Raw genomic sequence first — 17526 nt, 5'->3', positions numbered from 1 at the left:
AACACTGATTTTTATACCGTGAGCAAACTTTTAAGCAAACTGACCTTGAAATGAATCTTTAAAAAAGTTTGAACCACGAAGTTGATTGGAACCACCGCTACAGGAACTTGAAATTCTCATTTGGCAGCCATTCTGAAAATTTGAAATGCCCCCCTCCTACCATTACCGCAACCCCCAAAAAATCGTGGGACCTCCAATTTGCGCCGTTTTTCATCGTTCAATGACCTCTACCGATGATCCTATACTATTTATTATGTCCACAATAATAATTAGGTACTTAATCGATTTTAGCAAAATGGTATATTTATTTATTGATTACCAATATGCTTCATATCATTTTTTTTTTTTTTTTTTTATCAAAACAAATGAGTACATACTTAAGTACACACCTTAAAATTACTTACATTGGTAATAACTTCAGATTCCTTAGGAATCATAATCATATAAAAATACATCTCCCCCTCCCCTATCGTATCAAAAGTGGGTACTATCTGTATTCATCTGAGTACTCGCATCCGTATCCGACGACTTCATGCATTTTTTAGCCGGAAACAGAGATTTAAATGAATTACGAAAATGTTGACTAGAAACGTAATACGCTAGGAAAGGAGTCGATACGTAAATCAGCGATAAGATGCTAATCACTTGAGCGATCGCTGGAAGACAATCGTGTATAAAATTAATATCGTAAAGTATAATTAGAAATTTGACTATAGCGCTGGGTACTTTATCCAACAAGAAGAGTATCATAATTCCAAGAAGCATTCTTGTCGTACGATTCATTTGTTTTTCTTTTTCGGCGTCTTTGGCAACGTCATTCTGCGGCATATTTGGCATCAATTTGTTTCGACGTTTTTTCGAGTGTTGTAAAACGTATATTAACCTGTAATCACACATATTCGTCGATCGAGATAATTTAATTTAATTAGGTGAAGGAATAATTAAAACAACAGAAATACGTAAAAATGAAAGTGAGTAGGTATTAAATATAATAAGTGGGTTTGTTTACCTACCTAAAGCTGCAAATTATTATCACGATGCATGGTAATATTCTGACAACTACTACGTAAATATATTCGGGTAACGTGCATAAAAAACCATTCGTGCCCTAGAAAAAAAAATTCACTTTGAAATTATCTTCTTCAAAAAACAACAATTTTTCTCAAATTTAATAATAGAAATACTCACAATTTGAGTCGTCGATGCTCTCTCGCTCGTAATATTTCTCATCGTATGAATCGTTCCATTCACATTCGTCGTTGAATTCGACCCTTCGGTATTATTTTTCAATAACGCTATATCAGCAACATTGGTATAGCAAAATAAAGTCTTCACTTCGTACAGAATGCAAAACGTGTAATGGAGCCCGATCGAAATAAACGTATTCTTCAAATTACACCATTTTCGTTCCTTCAATGGATAAGTGACCGCGATGAATCGCCATATTGCCAAATTAGTCGTATGTAAAACCGATACATTGAAGAATAATCTCAATATAATTAGATAATAATGTCCAACGATCGAATGTCCGCTGCCAGAGGAAGCTCCTGATGTTGGTCTGAGAAATAACCACCAAAATGGGATCCCCAAAATGGACACGGTTAAATCTGAGATGGCCAAACTGGTGAATAAGACGTTGGACGATGTGATCTTATGCTTCGTTGTGAACACAGTAATGCTCAATGAGTTGAAAATCACTCCGAGGACGTACAATGTGATCATTATAGGACTGAAGGCGGTTTGTCGGAAATCATCTTGGAATGTTTTCCAAGCTGTGCCACAATGTGGCTCTGTGTGATTCATGGCAACTTTCGGAGGTATCTGTAGGTCTAGGGTCCAAAAGAAGAATCCATTTTGACCTGCAACGATATAGGAAAATGTTTGAAAAATCACTTCTCAATGAATTTCAACCTCTATCGTGTTTGAATTTCGCGTGAAAAATCAGATAAGTAGGTAACTCGAGAGACAGCCTAATGGCTAATTTCAACGAATAAGTTAATTAATTAATACAACACGGTTACACTTACCCATTCTACGTGAAACAATTAAGCCATATTAGCCGAAATTTTTTCCCATTCATTGATGTAGGTAAGCACCGATTACCGAAGTATTAAATTCGAAACGCGAACACTACATCTTTTTTCTAATTATATGATTAGCTTCACTTCAACGTCGATTGAACGCGAAGTATGATATCTTTCTCTGCAATAATCGTGATTAAGTAGGAAACGTATACAGTATGGCATGGCGTGTGGTGCCGGAGTCGGAGTCGGTTCGGTTCACCTTTACGTCGTCTTGGGTCGTTTCCAATTAATTTTTTTCTGCGTACGAAGTGTGTATACTGTATAGAGTATCGGACAAGTTATATTACGGAAAGCCTGTTTACCCTGAAGTTGTGGCAGAAATCGGTTTTTACATCGAATGGATCGTCGTCATAGCCGAAGAATTTTTTTTCACAGGTGCTGCATGTGATCGTGGCGTATGCGCAAATTTTTTTCCTTTTGGTAGGAGACGTGAGGTTGGTATAGGTAGATTTGCCCTCTCTTGAAAAATGATTAGTACGAAGGTGTCTGCGGTGTGTAGATTGTTGATAATGATGGAGTTGAGTTCGCAGTGTCTAATGAGGGTTTCTTGCTCGAAGAACTGGTATAATTGAAGTTGACGATGGAATCACTTAGGTGGAAATTGTCTCTCTGTGTAGAGTACGTAGATTTATTGTTTGTTGTTTTAGATTATGTGCAAGGTGCTTTATTTTGAGTTTTGGTGGAGGAGAAGAAGGCTGGAAAAAGTTGAGGGTTTTGAGGATAGTGATTTATTCAATAATTATTAAATGGTACACATTCGGTAAAATATGTACTCATTCCCATTTTGTGTTTAAAAATATCGATATTTTTGCTCGTTTGTCTAGTAATAAATGAATGAGTACGAATGACCTTCACCGAAATTAATTCAGTAGGTAGAAACCAGTTCACGTTATATAAATAGGTACCTAATTCTTTTCAAGCATAATTAATTTATGAAATTGCTGGAGATGGAAAATGTATTCTCGTCGTTTTTTTTTGTTCAGAGAGAAGATTAATTGTATTTTTTTCCTACTTTTCTGGCATAGGTACTCACTCACAATCAGTCCTATACCAGAGAACTGTTGAAAAATTTTTATTTTCTGCTAACAACGAATTGCCAGCCCTGGGATTTTTTATGTTTAAAAAAAAAAACATGTTTTACGCGCATAAAATAATAAGTAGGTATGTCTTTGGAGTCCAAAAATACTCGTATGCCAAAAATGTGCTCAATAAAATTGTGAACGTATTGATACTAAAATTCAGGGTTTTTAAAAAAGAATAAGAAAATGACAAAATTACAAACTGAGCTGTACCTACTTATCTATTTTATTAAAATTATTAAATTTAATGAAAAACAATTCGGAATAATTTTAACAAGAAATTTTTACCTTTTTTTTTCTGTGACAACTCGACAAGTGCTCTTTATCGATGAATAGGTTGATTTCAATTTTTTTTTACTCCAATTCAGAGTCAACTGTGAGTTTAAATCTTCGTTTGATTCTTTTCAAAAATGAGTTTAAAATACCTACTCGTATCGTTGAATCATGTTCTTTTTTTAAATTCAAACTCCTTTCAATTCCTTTTAACTATTGGATCGGTCTATGTCAATTCGACCAAGAAGTGGTAGGGAGGGGAGGGGTCGGCAATTTTTTTAAAATTTTTCCTGCGGAATAAAGGCCTTCCGAAGGGATGACCAATGGCGCAAATCGCAGCCCTCTAGCCTTTTTTTAAAGGCTGCTAGGGGGTGTCAAAGTTTTCAGTGAACTTGAAATATCATCCATTTCAACAGTGGATTACTGAATAACCGTGATACCTACCAAAATGGAACTTTTTCCAATATTTGGGGGTTTTGAATGGATTTTTATTTATATCATAAAAATCAGTGTTGCCACTTTTTCTCGTACGAAAAATTAGCTCGAAAAGTTTCAAAACGTAGTTTTCACATCGTTTCGACTCTCAAAAATTCTGAACAAAATATATTTTGGAGAATGCTTCATGAACAACATATTGAAAAATTAAGATGGCGTTATTTCGTGAAGTTGGTTTGAAAAAATTAAAAGTTTTCGAAAAAATGCGATTTTTCAATTTAAAATATGAAAAAAAGTTTTGACTGGTGAAGTTGACCCATTTGACCCCTATTTTTACATATCCGTTGAAAAAGTTGAAAAAACCCCTTTCACTCGATGAAATTAACTCGTCACAAAAAAATCAAAATTCGAAAAAATTCAATTTTCAATTCCCACACCAAAAAAAGTATTTTGACCTCTTTCTAACGTATTTCAAAAAAAAAAAAGGTTGATAGAAATTACACTCGTAGTAAAAAAATTGAAATGTGTTAATTTTTAAAATTTTAGATACTTTCTTCTCGCATTCTGCACTCATAGTCCATGTTTCACAGGAATACTTCAGATCGGTCCATAGGTAGCATCGCATAATTCTTTTTTTTCAGACCTAGATTCACCGTTTGATTTCCCAGCACACTGGCTAGGTTATTGAAAGCACTTCTTACCATTCCAATCCAATCCGTGATTTAATTTCTTAATGATCTCTAGCATCGCTCGTTGTTGATTAGCGCTCCAAAGTATCTGAATTTGTTAACATTTTCCATTTCTTAAACGAATTTTGATTTTTTTGATATGAGTGTAATTTTTATCAACTTTTTCATGAAATACGGCAGAAAGAGGTCTAAGTAAGACAACTGAATTTTAAACTTTTTTTATGCTTTGAATTGAAAATTGAATTTTGATTTTTTTGAAGAGTCAGACTAAAAAATTAGGCTATGATTTTTGAAAAAAAAAAATCATCTCAATTCATGACTAATTTTGGAAATTGAGGATTCCCTCATTAAAATACGTGTAGATAGGTAGGTACCTATGATGTTCGTTTCCAAAGTAAAATTTGAAGTTGCTGCAGACAGAACTAAATGGCTCAATTGATGATAATTATGCTTTAAGATTTCATCACTGGAAAATTTTCCAATTTCTTCCTTTAAAATTTTTATTGAACTCACTAAAGAAAATTTTAAGCCCAACATTTCATAACTTCGATAGGTCACATGAGGTCATTTCGATAAATTTCATTTAGAATTTTGAAATAATCAGAAAAAGTAGGTAAATAAAAAATTGAAACTTTCAAAAAATTTCATGTTTTTAAATTACGTACGTAGGTTCAGTTATTTAAAAAAGATCCATTTTGTATGAAAAAAAATTGTATAGAGAAGCGTAAAAATTTTGATAATGTGTTGATTTCACTTAGAAGTTTAGAAATATTTGATGAGATTCTGTTGAAATTTAAATTTTCAAAAATCTGCTGGAGACTCCAGGAATTTTCAAAAAGTCGCTGGAGGCTCCAAAATGACTTGAACCCGTCCAAAGTCGTCTTCAGAGAGTGCTGAAATTGGAGTGCAGAGTAAATTTCCGCTTTTCATCCCCATTTGATTAAATTTTGTGAAAATTTCAAGTTTCAGAAATCTACTGGAGGCTCCAGTAGATTTTCAAAAAGTCGCTGGAAACTCCAAAACGACTTGAAATTTACCTGCAGTCGACTTCGTAGCGTATTGAAATTAGTTTGCACAATGAATTTCGTCTTTCCAACTCCATTATTGATGAAATTTTGTGGGAATTTCAAGTTTCAAAAACCGACTGGAGGCTCCAAAACTACTCTAAAAACGGTCCGAAACAGTTTCTAATCGATTTAGCGGGTCAAAAATAGGGTATATTTCAAATTTCTGCTTTCTAGGTCAATTTGGTAAGATTATGATTTTTTTCCTTCAATTTTGGCATGACAAGTACTAAAAAATAATGGTGCAATAGATCCTTATGTGGGCCACCCGAGTTATAAGGTTGTCAGAGGGTTTTGAATTGATTTTCGAATTTGATCAATCTAAATTAAATTCTATTGGTGAAGAATTTTCAAAGTTGGGCATAAGAGTTGATTAAGAATCGAACTCCTTAAAATAAGTCATCGATTCAAAGTTGTTTTTTTTTTTTTTGAAAAGAGTTTGAAGAGAGCTGAGTTGAAACTCTCTTTGGAATGAGTTGAATCGACTGAAGAGTTGATTCATTTTCAAAAAGATTTTACCCAGCCCTGAAATCTGAATAGACCACTAGTCAATTCAGGGACTAAAATATCATTATTGGATTTTTAGTGAATTTTTAAAATTACAAATTAGGGCCAAAAATAGGAAAAAATTATGATTTTAAGGAGTTGATTGTCAATGTTTTCGAATCGTTCTGGAGCCCTCAGTAGATTTTCGGATTCTCCAGTTTTCAAAAAAATGCTGTAAGTAAGGTGAAAATGAACTTCATCACCTGTTAACTCGAATTTACAATTTTTGTAATCCTTTCGATCGATTCATGCTCATATTTTCAAAGTATTTTTTGTGCTTCTTCAAATCCAAAATTGTCTCCAACATTAAAAAAAAAAAAAAAACAACAACAACAACAAAAACATCAAATAAGTTTGCAAAAGGTTAAAGGAAAGTAGCTGATACTTATCTACCTTATTTTCGATCTTCCAAGTGAATTTGTTTGAAATTCGAATCGATTCTGGAGCCGCCAGCAGATTTTGATGTTCACAAAAATAATCACTAAAGAAAACTTTGGACTTGAAACGGTCGAAAAAAATTTTGAAAACATGTGCTCAAGTTCACTATGAGTTTTAGTTTGAATGACGCAAGAAAATTTTCAAATTTTTTGATTGCAGAAGAGTCCTGCTGTTTTCTATAAAAATTGACAAACTGTCCTGTTGTTCAACAAGTATTTCCAGTAAATCGTGTTTATTTTGAATTCCTTCAGCAAGAGTGAAAAAAAAATACAACACGATAAACAAATTTATTGGTAGAAATGATAATTCGACAATTATTGCGAATCCTGTCCAGCACTAAGGTAAAATTCTTTAATCCTTCACTGCATCACAAATGAGTAGAGGTAATAGTCGTAATTCTCTGTATTCGAGTCAAGACTGGTTTTTCCCGAGCAGAAGATGATTCACAGCTAAACAATGCGTGAAAAGTGTTTCGAAATTGCCGACTCATCGCGTAATAAACTACGAAGTTAAGGGATATGCAGATCCCCACCAAAAGAGTGAATATTCCAAATAAATATACATAACATCCGTCAATAAACTTGATACCATAGATTGCTGACACTAGGAAACATATTGCGTGAGGTATTTCGCACGTATAACATAAAGCTACTATAATTAATAATATTTTCGTTGTTCGATCTGTAGATGGTTTTTTACTAGTGATTGTTGCATTGCTTCCGTACATGCTGGAAGTTAACCTTTGACGACACTTTAGAGCCGCGATCAACCTGGGGAAAAATAAAAATATTGTTATCCTAGCCCTGCAAGATTTGAGTGATTTTTGGCTGACTGGAAGTTCATGAGGTGTGAATGACATGTACTTTCAGTGAGCCAAATCAAAGGTAACGAGTTGACAAGGATCCTGGTTCCCTGCTAAAAGTAGATATGCTTTTTTTGGTGGAATGATGAGTGTTCTTTTGTAATTTTTAGTTTGTTGAAAATAATCAAAAAAAAAATATGCGAACTTGATTTGAACCATTTTCCTGAGAAGTTCATTTTTTGAAAATTGATCTTTCGAAGCTTACTCGTAGTATGACGAAAAAAGAAAAAAATAGGCTCGTTTTGGTCTCATTTTCCAGCTGAATTTTATCCAGTATCGCCCTGAGTAGGTATACAATCATATTATTCATCTCAATTCTCCTTAATCTAGGTTTTGTTTTTTTTTTCATGTAAGCCGTCTCGTATTTGTAATTGGTAGGTATCTACTGCATTTATTACTCACTTATATGTGTAAACAGACAGGACAATCACGGCTGCTATTCTCGAGACGATACCATAGAATATTGCTGCTAGAAAACCACTCGTTTTACTGATTTCCCACAGGTGAATCTTATAAACCTTGGTAAGAACACCGATGGTACGATTGGAGGTTGGATATCCATCGCTATCGAGCAAAGTATCTATTGCAGCAACATGAACCTCAAACACATGTGGTAAAGCGGCTAAAAAACCGACTGCATATGCTGCAATAATAAAAATCTTGGTGTTTTTCATATTGCACCATTCGCGTTCCTTCAAGGGATGTGCAATGGCAATGTATCGCCAAATTGCCAGCAAGATTGTTATCCAGGTAGATATTTGGTGGAGTATTGCTACGGTAAACAAAGAACAAAACGATGCGATTTCCCATTCGTACACCCTATGCTCCTTGAAACAGTACATGCGCTGTCGTACGAGTTCTTGCCACGCGCGTGGCACGTAAGCAATTATGGACGCTAAATCCACGAAAGCTAAATGAGCGTAAATCAAATTATTTGGCGAAATCATAGATTTTCTCGTGAATACGATGATGTTGAACATATTGAGCGTGACTCCTATTGAAGACCATGTGGCATACGCGTAAAAGATGTACTCGACGAAGTAAGTGTTGAATAGTATCATTGTCTCTCCGCAAGATGTTTCCTCATTAAATAAGTTTTTTTTCCTTGAAACAAAGAAAATAAACCATTTTACAGAATTCGATGAAGAAGAAAATTTTCATGACAAATTGCCTATCTTCAAAATTGCAGAGGGAAACTTTGAAAATTTCGAATTTTCAAATTGTTTCTGTTCCTTCTACTCAAATGTTATGAATTATTAGCGAAGTCACTTGAATGATCCAAGCATTTTCTCATTTTTGATGATTTTTTTCAAAATAGATTAATTTTGAGTATCTTGAAGCACATGGCTCTTTCAGTTCACAAGGTAGGCAACTATTCATAATAATGTTTTTTGTTCATCTCCTCGCGTACTACATACTTACCTTCAGTTGAATTTTGGCAGGCAATTGCCACAACATCCTGCATTAGGGTGCATCAGCAATAAAAAGTGGACGGATTTTGATCAAATTCAGCAGGGTCCTTTATGACAGTTAAGCAGAAAAAAATTTGGCTCTGGAGATGCCTCCTCGAGGGGGAAGAAATCAGCGCTAAGAAAGCGGGCATTTTTGAAAAATTTGTGGTTTTTTCGCTCCTGTTGCTAGCCCACCTGTTTTGGGAAATATATCTACTATATGTTCTAAGGAAACATAACCCAGTCCCAAATAAAAATATTTCAGATTCTGCGCCAATCTACGCTATTGTCATAAAAATCCAAAACCGCTTTTAGGGTTCCACGGAGCGGTTAAAAATTTTCAAATTGCTCAATTTTGGGCAAATTCATCAAAATATTTCGCATTTTAGCCAAAATATTTAAGGATATCATTCCTGAAACTGGGAGAGTGTCTTGTAGCAAAGTGGTGCCAATTTACTGCAAATTTAAAAAAACTGGAACAAAAGTTTTTGGCTTAGGCCTATTTTAAGTATCTGATGCTGAAAGTAGGTACAAACTCTCGAAAATTTTCCTTTTCACAACTTTTATTTTTATTAGATTTGCATGTAATCTTCTACACAACGAATCACACGGATCTCGAAAGTTCAAAAATGCTTGAGCTTTTGGGGTTGCCCAACTTCAACATGATGAAATTTTTCTTTGAATTTCTTTGCTCCCATTTGGTAGAGCACACCTCAAATATCTAGGAGTGACCCTGGATAGAACACTCAACTACTGGAAACTCTGTGAAAAGACCAAAGTGAAAGTGGCTGCAAGAACAAACCTGATCCGAAAGCTGGTAGACATCAGATGGGGAGCTAAACCTGAAGTAATATAGCTTAAATCACAGGTCCTGCGTCCATTAGTGCTAGCACTGTGTTATTCAGTCGCAGAATATGCATGCCCAGTATGGGGACAATCAGCGCATGTTAAAAAAGTTTATGCATCCCTAAACGAAGTCTGTTGACTGGTGATAGGGTGCCCCAGACTGACTCCACTCACAGCTCTGCATTGTCTCGCAGGGATTGCACCACCTGAGGTACCTACGTAGGGATGTGGCTGCCAGAGCAGAAAAACTAAAGCAACACACAGCCCCTCCCAAATCCACGCATGGCTACAATGAATTACCAGAGAGCAGACTGAAATCCAGACACAGTTTCCTGAGAACAGTAAATGTGTCATTCCATAGGTAATGGGCCCATTTGGTCGATTCTAGTTATCGAGATAATCGTGTTTTTAGTGAAAAAGTTGAGAGAATTGATAATTGAGGTTTTGATGGATTTCGATGTAGAACATATCCGACTATCACATGTTGAAGTATCAAGGCCGCAGGAGCGCCCCAAGCGGAGAAAACTGGAACTACAGTTTTTCTAAGTTTTGTTTTTTTGTGTTAAATTCATTTCTGAAGACTTCCAAAAAAATACCCCCTGAATTATACTGCACCTAGTCTCCAGTGGCAACACGTGCGGTGACCATACGCTGGTCATCGCATATCTCTCACCTCGTCATCGTCGTCCTGCTCGCATTCCTTCATCCTGGATCCGTTTCTCCTCGTATGCCCGTGTTGCCGCTGTTGACGCTCTTGCACTTTCTCGTCGATCTCGTCCTCGTACTGCAGCAACCAATACATGATGCTCGCGTCGCCGCTTACGCCGCTGCTCGTTTCTCCTTCGAACTGGTTTCCTGTTATCCTGCCGTTGACGTTCTCGCCTCACCCCGCTTTTTGTCGTCATCCTCACGCTCGTTTCCTTCTCGCATCGATCCTCGCCTAAACAGACGACACATAATTTAGTTTTTATGTTTACGGCTTCGTGTACACCTGCCAATACAAACGTTTAGCTCCACGCTTCGCCTCGACCTTTATTTCTCTCACTTGCGACGATCTTCGATTGCCCGTGACGCGCTCAGGCATATCTAGGATTGCGGAACCGTACAACCCCGCACACGTATACCATTTAAAAACACATTTTAGCTAGCTGCAGCACTAGCCATGTGGCATTGGTAATGGATTACTGAACAGGAGATATGGGTTCAAATCGCACCTCGGGAAGAAATTAAAAAAAAAACATTTCCAACAATTTTTATTTTTACAAGTTGAATTTTGACAGAGAATGTAATTCAATAATTTTTATCCTAGATACTAGTAGAATAAAGCGCTACTTTATTCACTCTTGCTAGTCGCTTGAGTGATCAAATGCGCGTTTTCTTCCCACATTTGGATAAAATATGTTATTCAACTAGTGAAATAAAGTGATTTTTGACGATTTTTAATTACCTCCCTTGCTCTGCTTGGGAAATAAACCTCAAAAATCGTCAAAAATCACTTTATTTTACTAGTAGGATAAAATACCATTTTTTGCTTTTGAACAGAGTAATGAATTTTGATGCAAAATTTCAATTTATTAATCATTGTGTTTCAGGCTTAAAATGCTCATAAGCATGAAAAGATTGAGTAAAAAAAATCGCTATTGCAGGTGGGTAGTAATATTTGACATCAGAAACAATAATCTTCAATTTTAGGTATGAAGGTTTTGGGATTACATGAAATTTCAGCTTTTTTCAGAAAAAAACTTTGAAGGCAATTTTCTCAAAAGTTGAACTTCTCAAATTTTTAATTATGGATTTTTTTGGAGTTTTTTTTTGCACTTTTTGGGCTGCTATCCAGCTCATATGATTGCTCCGAAGGTTTACTTCAGCCCCCCCTCACCCCCACCCATAACTCAATATCGACCAAATTTTGGCCCATTACCTGCGGAATGACACAAATGAATCAAGTGTTCCTGCTGAAATTGAGCGCTGTCAAATCTAGAATGCAGCGTCAAGAAGCAAGACTATGAGCAAATCGTTGCCTCATAGGCAGCCAACTGAAATACAACCTCTGGAAAATGCTGAATAGACTAAGAAGTGGGACAACATGCTCAAAATCCAACCTATATACACATGGCACTTGGCTGATGATGATCTATGTGAATGTAGTGAGGTACAAAACAACAGATACCTTTTCAAGTGTCGATTATACAGTGACTTTGATGTGGACAAACTGCACCAGAAAATTGACAACGAGGGAATGAAGTTCCTCAAATACTGGGACAAAAAAGAAATTAAACAGTTGACTGGACAACAGAAAACAAAATTGGGTAGATTGGTTCATATTCTCTGGAAAATGAGATCCTGAAAATGTTGGCTCAAAAGATTGATTTTACCAGGGTCAGTCAATATGCAAGTTTCACATGGCTGTAGATTTTGAATGGGTGAACATTTTTTGACCAAAATTGGAGGAAATATAAACACTTAAACAGTTCAAACATTCGACCAGATCTGACAAAATTTATTTTGCAATTGGGTGCGTTGTTCGTATCTTACAGCGTGATTGGTAAAGTGCTGATAAAAAAATTCCGTTCCAAGTGTGATATTTGGTCAAAAAAAAATTGTACCTAGTTGTACCTAATAATTATGACTAACATTCATCAAGAATTTCTCAAAACATATCATACTAATGTTACACGTATTTCAAGTTAGGACGTTATTTGGCGCTGTAAATGTTCATGTGATGGTTGCAAAATTTCTGGTGATGAGTGACTCTCGACAATGAGGACATTCAGCAGATTATCACTGAACAATCAACTTCATTGGATTTTGATTAAGTAAGTCATTATCGAATAACTTTTCCAAATATTTTATAGTAATTTTTTTCAATTGGTCATCTATGGATTCCAAGCGAAGTTTTCGGTGAATCTACTTATTATGTAAAAACCGCGATGCCTTAGCGATGATCCGCGAAAATTTGTTTTGAAATACATGGAGCTTATGCTTGTTAGTTGCAGAAGTTCCATACGGAACTGGAGCGCCCGCGCCATATGTGAAAGTTGGCCGAATTATTGTTTTGTAGAGCAATAGTGCAGTTTTTATGGGACAAAAGAACACCCCTCCCCAAATGGGTCTCATCATAGGGTGAAAATTATTCCACAACCTGCACCCCAGATCCAGAAAATGAGGAGTTTTTAACAGCCCAGTAGTTGGAATTTGATGGGTGTGGGGTAAGTTGACGCAGAATCTCAAATACTACCTATGTTTTGAAACTGGGCTATGTATTTCCTCCAAAACAGGTTGGATGGGAGTTGGAGCGATAAAACCACAATTTTTCTGAAAATTCCGTCTTTCAGACAAACATCTACAATGTAAAATTTTATTAGAGTGACTTTCAACTGAAAACGAAGGTGTCCACCCAATTTGATCAAAATCCCAATAACGAAGTTTTTGATGACGACAAAGGGTAAGATATTCGGTAGCGAACACTGCGTGCGTAAATTGTAATATATCACATGAAAGTATACTTACGAATACATGATGAAATTGCTGTCTATTTGTTTGATATCACTAAGCACTCCCTCAAATAACGTTTTTCCAACACAGTGTTAATATTAATGAATACGAATTATTGAACGCAAAGCACAATGTGACAGATTTCGAATAAACATCCTAACACGAAAAGTACTCATCAATGTCTATTCGTAAAATTCAAATTCTCAAACTACATAGGTATTTTATAAGAAGAAAATCAAAAATTAATTCCAAGTTACGTAATGGGTACATAGCTACTATCTCCATCCATTCATCTAAGTACATACTCGTATGCAAAGTAGGCGTAATAAAATTATGCATTTGATTTTGGCGCATCTATACTTAGATGCATAATTATGAAAACTCTTGCTACTAACAGTAAGTATGTAGGTAACTAGAGGTGCCTACATATAAACCGTAATACACGATCAACCCAGTCTAAGATACATATAAAAAAGGCAAGTCATATGACGTCACTCCAGCGTGCAGTTTGCTATACAACACAACGACACCCAATGAATAGCTCGCAGTGGATGCTAATGAACTAATTTACGTCAAGATGTGCATTACTCCGGTCAATCAACTGCGAGTGACGTCTAGTAGCTTTTACGTTAGACAAACTTCGTCATTCGCTCAGTCTACCTCCAGTGGAAGCGGTATGCTTTTGATGCAGGGATTATGCTCATTTGACTTTTTAATGTGCAAGTTTTCCGGATGTTAGGTACATACTCGTACATGTACCATTAAACTTGTGTTTTTTGTGTTTTTTTTTGTTTACTCGTAAATGCTGGTGAAATTCTTTACTTTTTTTTCCTTCGGAAGACCTTGGATAACTATTGATGTGAAAGTTCATGTAATTCGCCTTGTAAATTTATTCTTTCCTCGAGTTGTGGCCTTTTAAGGGAAAACGCTGTGAAAACTTCGACATTTTGTGGTATGTAAGACTATAATAGACTAGTTGATAAATATTTCAAGTTTTAAAACTACATAAGTACCTATGAAAATATTACGTTGAATTGAGGCAACAACGTTGAATAATTGATATGTAACAATTTTTTTTGCGAAAAAAAATACGCAAAAAAAATTCCCAAGTGATGTGTTTTTTAACAAATTTTATTTGAATAAAGTGGGTGTAAATCTTATATAATGCTCGTAGTGATTTGTTAATCTTTCTTTTTTGTCTACTATAGTAAAAAGTAGATTTTTGGCATGTTTTTCTCAGATTTCAAGGGGACCTCTATTCTCAAGATGGCGCATTGCGTCCTTCGTTGCAATTTTTTTTATTTTTGAAATTTAAAATTTTTGGCATTTGGTAGCGTTTAGATTGTTTCATATTGTTGGATGTTTATTTCCGAGTTGCTAAATATTACCTTTATTTTATTCATTCGTTACGATTTTTTTAAAAATCCTAACCTGAAAATGAGTTTCTGTTTATTTGAAACCAGGTAGGTAGGTACTCGTAAGTATTATTTTTATGCTTTGTTTTAGCTTAATCAACTTCCCGTTTTACCCTTTTTTGATATTATTTTGATAGCTTTATGATTTCATAGACGTTGAGAATGATTTTCAAAATTTAGTGTTTTTATTTTCATTTTTTCATATTTTTTCTTTTTGAAATATAAATACATTGGTATGTACATAGTTAATATTTTTTTTTTTATGTTAGATTGTTGGAAAGAGCACGCCGAAGAAAAGGTTTACTATACTCGCGGAAAGTTGGACAAGTTTCATCCGAATTTGAAAAGAAGCCATCAACCTAGTCTCTGATTGCAAGAGAGTTTTTGTGTTCGCTTTTTGCTTATGACTGCTTCAATGCTTTGTACTTTCAAATATTTCTTCTACAGATCTTGAAGGCATGAACAACATACTTACCCAATCTCAATCTCAGACATTTATCATCAATTCAAAAATTGATTTTTCTGATTTTTCAATTTCACTTCTTGTTGATGAAAAGTTGCCTAATTTTTATAAAATTAAATTCAAAAAAAATCTAATTCATTACCAAATTTTGAATAATGAGGGATCGAATATCCTCTTATGAACCCCTTGTATCCCTCCTATGAGGTTTGCCGAATGCCTCCTGTGCTTGGGAATTTGTTTTGGAGGGGTTTACGCGTCACACCAAGTTGCATGCTTCTATCATGAAATAATTCAATTTATTCATTTGGATGTTCTCTACGTTTCTACATTCGGGAAACAAACTGTTTGAATAGGGTACCTTGCCCACTTGGCCAAATCACGAAGAAGTTGAATTTTCAATGAAGAAGTATTTTGCAAAATGAAAGTTTTGAAAAAAAAAACTGAACTTTTTAGAAATGCTACCAAAAAAAAATAAAACATTTTCCAAATTTACAAGTTTCGTAATCCTTTTGATCGATTCAGGCTCATATTTTCATAGTAGGTATTTTTTGCGCCACTTCAAAATAATTATGCAAAATTGTCTCCATATTATTATTCGTAAAATATATATATATATGAAATTATTGTTTGTGAAAGCCGAAAGGAAAGTAGCTGATATTTACCCTATATTTTCGATCCCTCAAGTGCATTTGTTTGAATTTCGAATCGATTCTGGGAGCCGCCTGCGGATTTTGATGTTTTCAAAAATCATCACTAAAGAAAATTTTGGATTTGAATCGGTCCAAAAGAATTTTGAAAATTAGTGTCCAAGTTGATCAAATGGTTACAAATTTGGTATAAATACAAATTTATAGACGCTGAGTTTCAGTTTGACCTTATTTATGACAATTTTTTCGAAAACTAGAGACTACAAAAATCCGCTGAGTGCTTCAGAACAGTTCAAAACCATCACCAATTAACTGCGGAGGTGGAAAATACGATACCTACAAACCGAATTTCAGCTCTTTGGGTCAATTTGCAGAAATTTCAATTTTCCCATCATTTTTGGCCCAAATTTGAATTTTTAAATGCTCGCCAAAAATCGAAAAATGAATTTCTGCGTCTGAAATTTTGGCTGGTGGTGTATTTTGACGTCTTCTTTTGATTCTTCTTCGTCACAGTGGAAGAGTTGGAAGCTCCAGAATGACTTGAACGGGCATTTTAAGGTGAGTCGTTTTTCAACTGTTTTCGAATTTTGATGAAACCTAGCAAAAAATTGTGGCCGAATGACCTCAATAAGACGCGGGAAAAATTTCAAATTTCTTGACTGCAAAACAGTCCTGCTGTTCATTTCTATCATAATTGACAAACTGTCCTGTTGGTTAGCAAATATTTCCAGAAAATCGTGTTCATTTTGAATTCCTTCAGCAAGAGTCTTCTTGCGCTTCAAAAATTGCCTGAAAAATGAAGAAAAAAAATACACCAGAAAGAACAAATTTATTGGTAGAAAATAATAATTCGACAATTTTATTGCGTAGTATTACGCATAAATGGTATAGTACTAGAGTAAAATTCTTAAATGTAGTTATCACAGCATTACAAATGAGTAGAGGTAATAGTCGAAATTCTCTGTAGTCCAGTCAAGACGGACTTTTGCCGTGCAGATGAAGATGATTTACAGCTAAACAATGTATGAAAAGTGTTTCGAAATTGTCGACTCATCGCGTAATAAACTACGAAGTTAATAGATATGGAGAACAAAACCAAAAGGCTGAATATTCCAAATAAATATATATAACATCCGTCAAATCTGATACCATAGATTGCTGACACTAGAAAACATATTGCGTGGGGTATTTCGCACATATAACATAAAGCTACTATAACGAATAATATTTTTGTTGTCCGATCTGTAGCTGATGGTTTTTGACTAGTGATTGTTGCATTGCTTCCATACATTCTTGAAGTTAATCCGTGACGACATTTTAGAGCCGCGATTAACCTGGGGGAAAATAATCTATATATTAAAATTATGACCGGATTTTTGTAATACTGAGATCTCAGGAACGGCTGAACCGATTTTGATCGACGAAGTCTCAAACAAAAGCTTTTGACCCGTAGATGTGCAGGTTTTTATCAAAAGTTCAAAAAGTTGCGCCGTAAAGCTCAAAAAAGCTCAATAATTGATTTTAGCCTATTCTATAAAATTATGACCGGATTTTTGTAATACTGAGATCTCAGGAACGGCTGAACCGATTTTGATCGACGAAGTCTCAAACAAAAGCTTTTGACCCGTAGATGTGCAGGTTTTTATCAAAAGTTCAAAAAGTTGCGCCGTAAAGCTCAAAAAAGCTCAGTAATTGATTTTAGCCTATACGTAGCGCATTTAACGTATACAGAGAAGTAC

At 35.1% G+C, this 17526-nt stretch overlaps 2 protein-coding genes across 2 annotated transcripts; both read right to left on the bottom strand.

Annotated features, from left to right (window-relative positions):
• Positions 1-297: 297 nt before the first annotated feature.
• LOC135837785 (sex peptide receptor-related protein 2-like) lies at positions 298-2304 on the bottom strand. Its single transcript, XM_065353174.1, has 4 exons — positions 2028-2304; positions 1189-1859; positions 1014-1108; positions 298-883 (listed from the first exon to the last, which is right to left on the bottom strand). The coding sequence occupies exons 1-4, from the start codon at positions 2029-2031 to the stop codon at positions 475-477; spliced, it is 1179 nt and encodes a 392-aa protein (XP_065209246.1). The 5' UTR covers positions 2032-2304; the 3' UTR covers positions 298-474.
• A 4572-nt stretch (positions 2305-6876) lies between these two features.
• On the bottom strand, positions 6877-13453 carry LOC135837784 (sex peptide receptor-like). Its single transcript, XM_065353173.1, has 3 exons — positions 13278-13453; positions 7873-8574; positions 6877-7378 (listed from the first exon to the last, which is right to left on the bottom strand). Exons 1-3 carry the CDS (start codon positions 13283-13285, stop codon positions 6976-6978), a joined length of 1113 nt encoding a protein of 370 aa, XP_065209245.1. The 5' UTR covers positions 13286-13453; the 3' UTR covers positions 6877-6975.
• Between the last annotated feature and the right edge of the window lie 4073 nt (positions 13454-17526).

This window comes from Planococcus citri, chromosome 2, assembly GCF_950023065.1.
Source record: "Planococcus citri chromosome 2, ihPlaCitr1.1, whole genome shotgun sequence".
Taxonomy (NCBI): Eukaryota; Metazoa; Arthropoda; class Insecta; order Hemiptera; family Pseudococcidae; genus Planococcus; species Planococcus citri.
Note: the sequence above shows the minus strand (reverse complement) of the source record. Positions and strands in the feature narration are given on the sequence as shown.

Bases quoted from the DNA above. Each gene is read 5' to 3' on its own strand.
- LOC135837784 (XM_065353173.1), bottom strand. The intron at 7,379-7,872 runs GTGAGTAATAAA...ATTTTTCCCCAG, and splicing joins CTGTCTGTTTACACATATAA to GTTGATCGCGGCTCTAAAGT.
- LOC135837785 (XM_065353174.1), bottom strand. The intron at 1,109-1,188 runs GTGAGTATTTCT...TTTTTTTTCTAG, and splicing joins GAGCATCGACGACTCAAATT to GGCACGAATGGTTTTTTATG. The intron at 884-1,013 runs GTAGGTAAACAA...GTGTGATTACAG, and splicing joins ATAATAATTTGCAGCTTTAG to GTTAATATACGTTTTACAAC.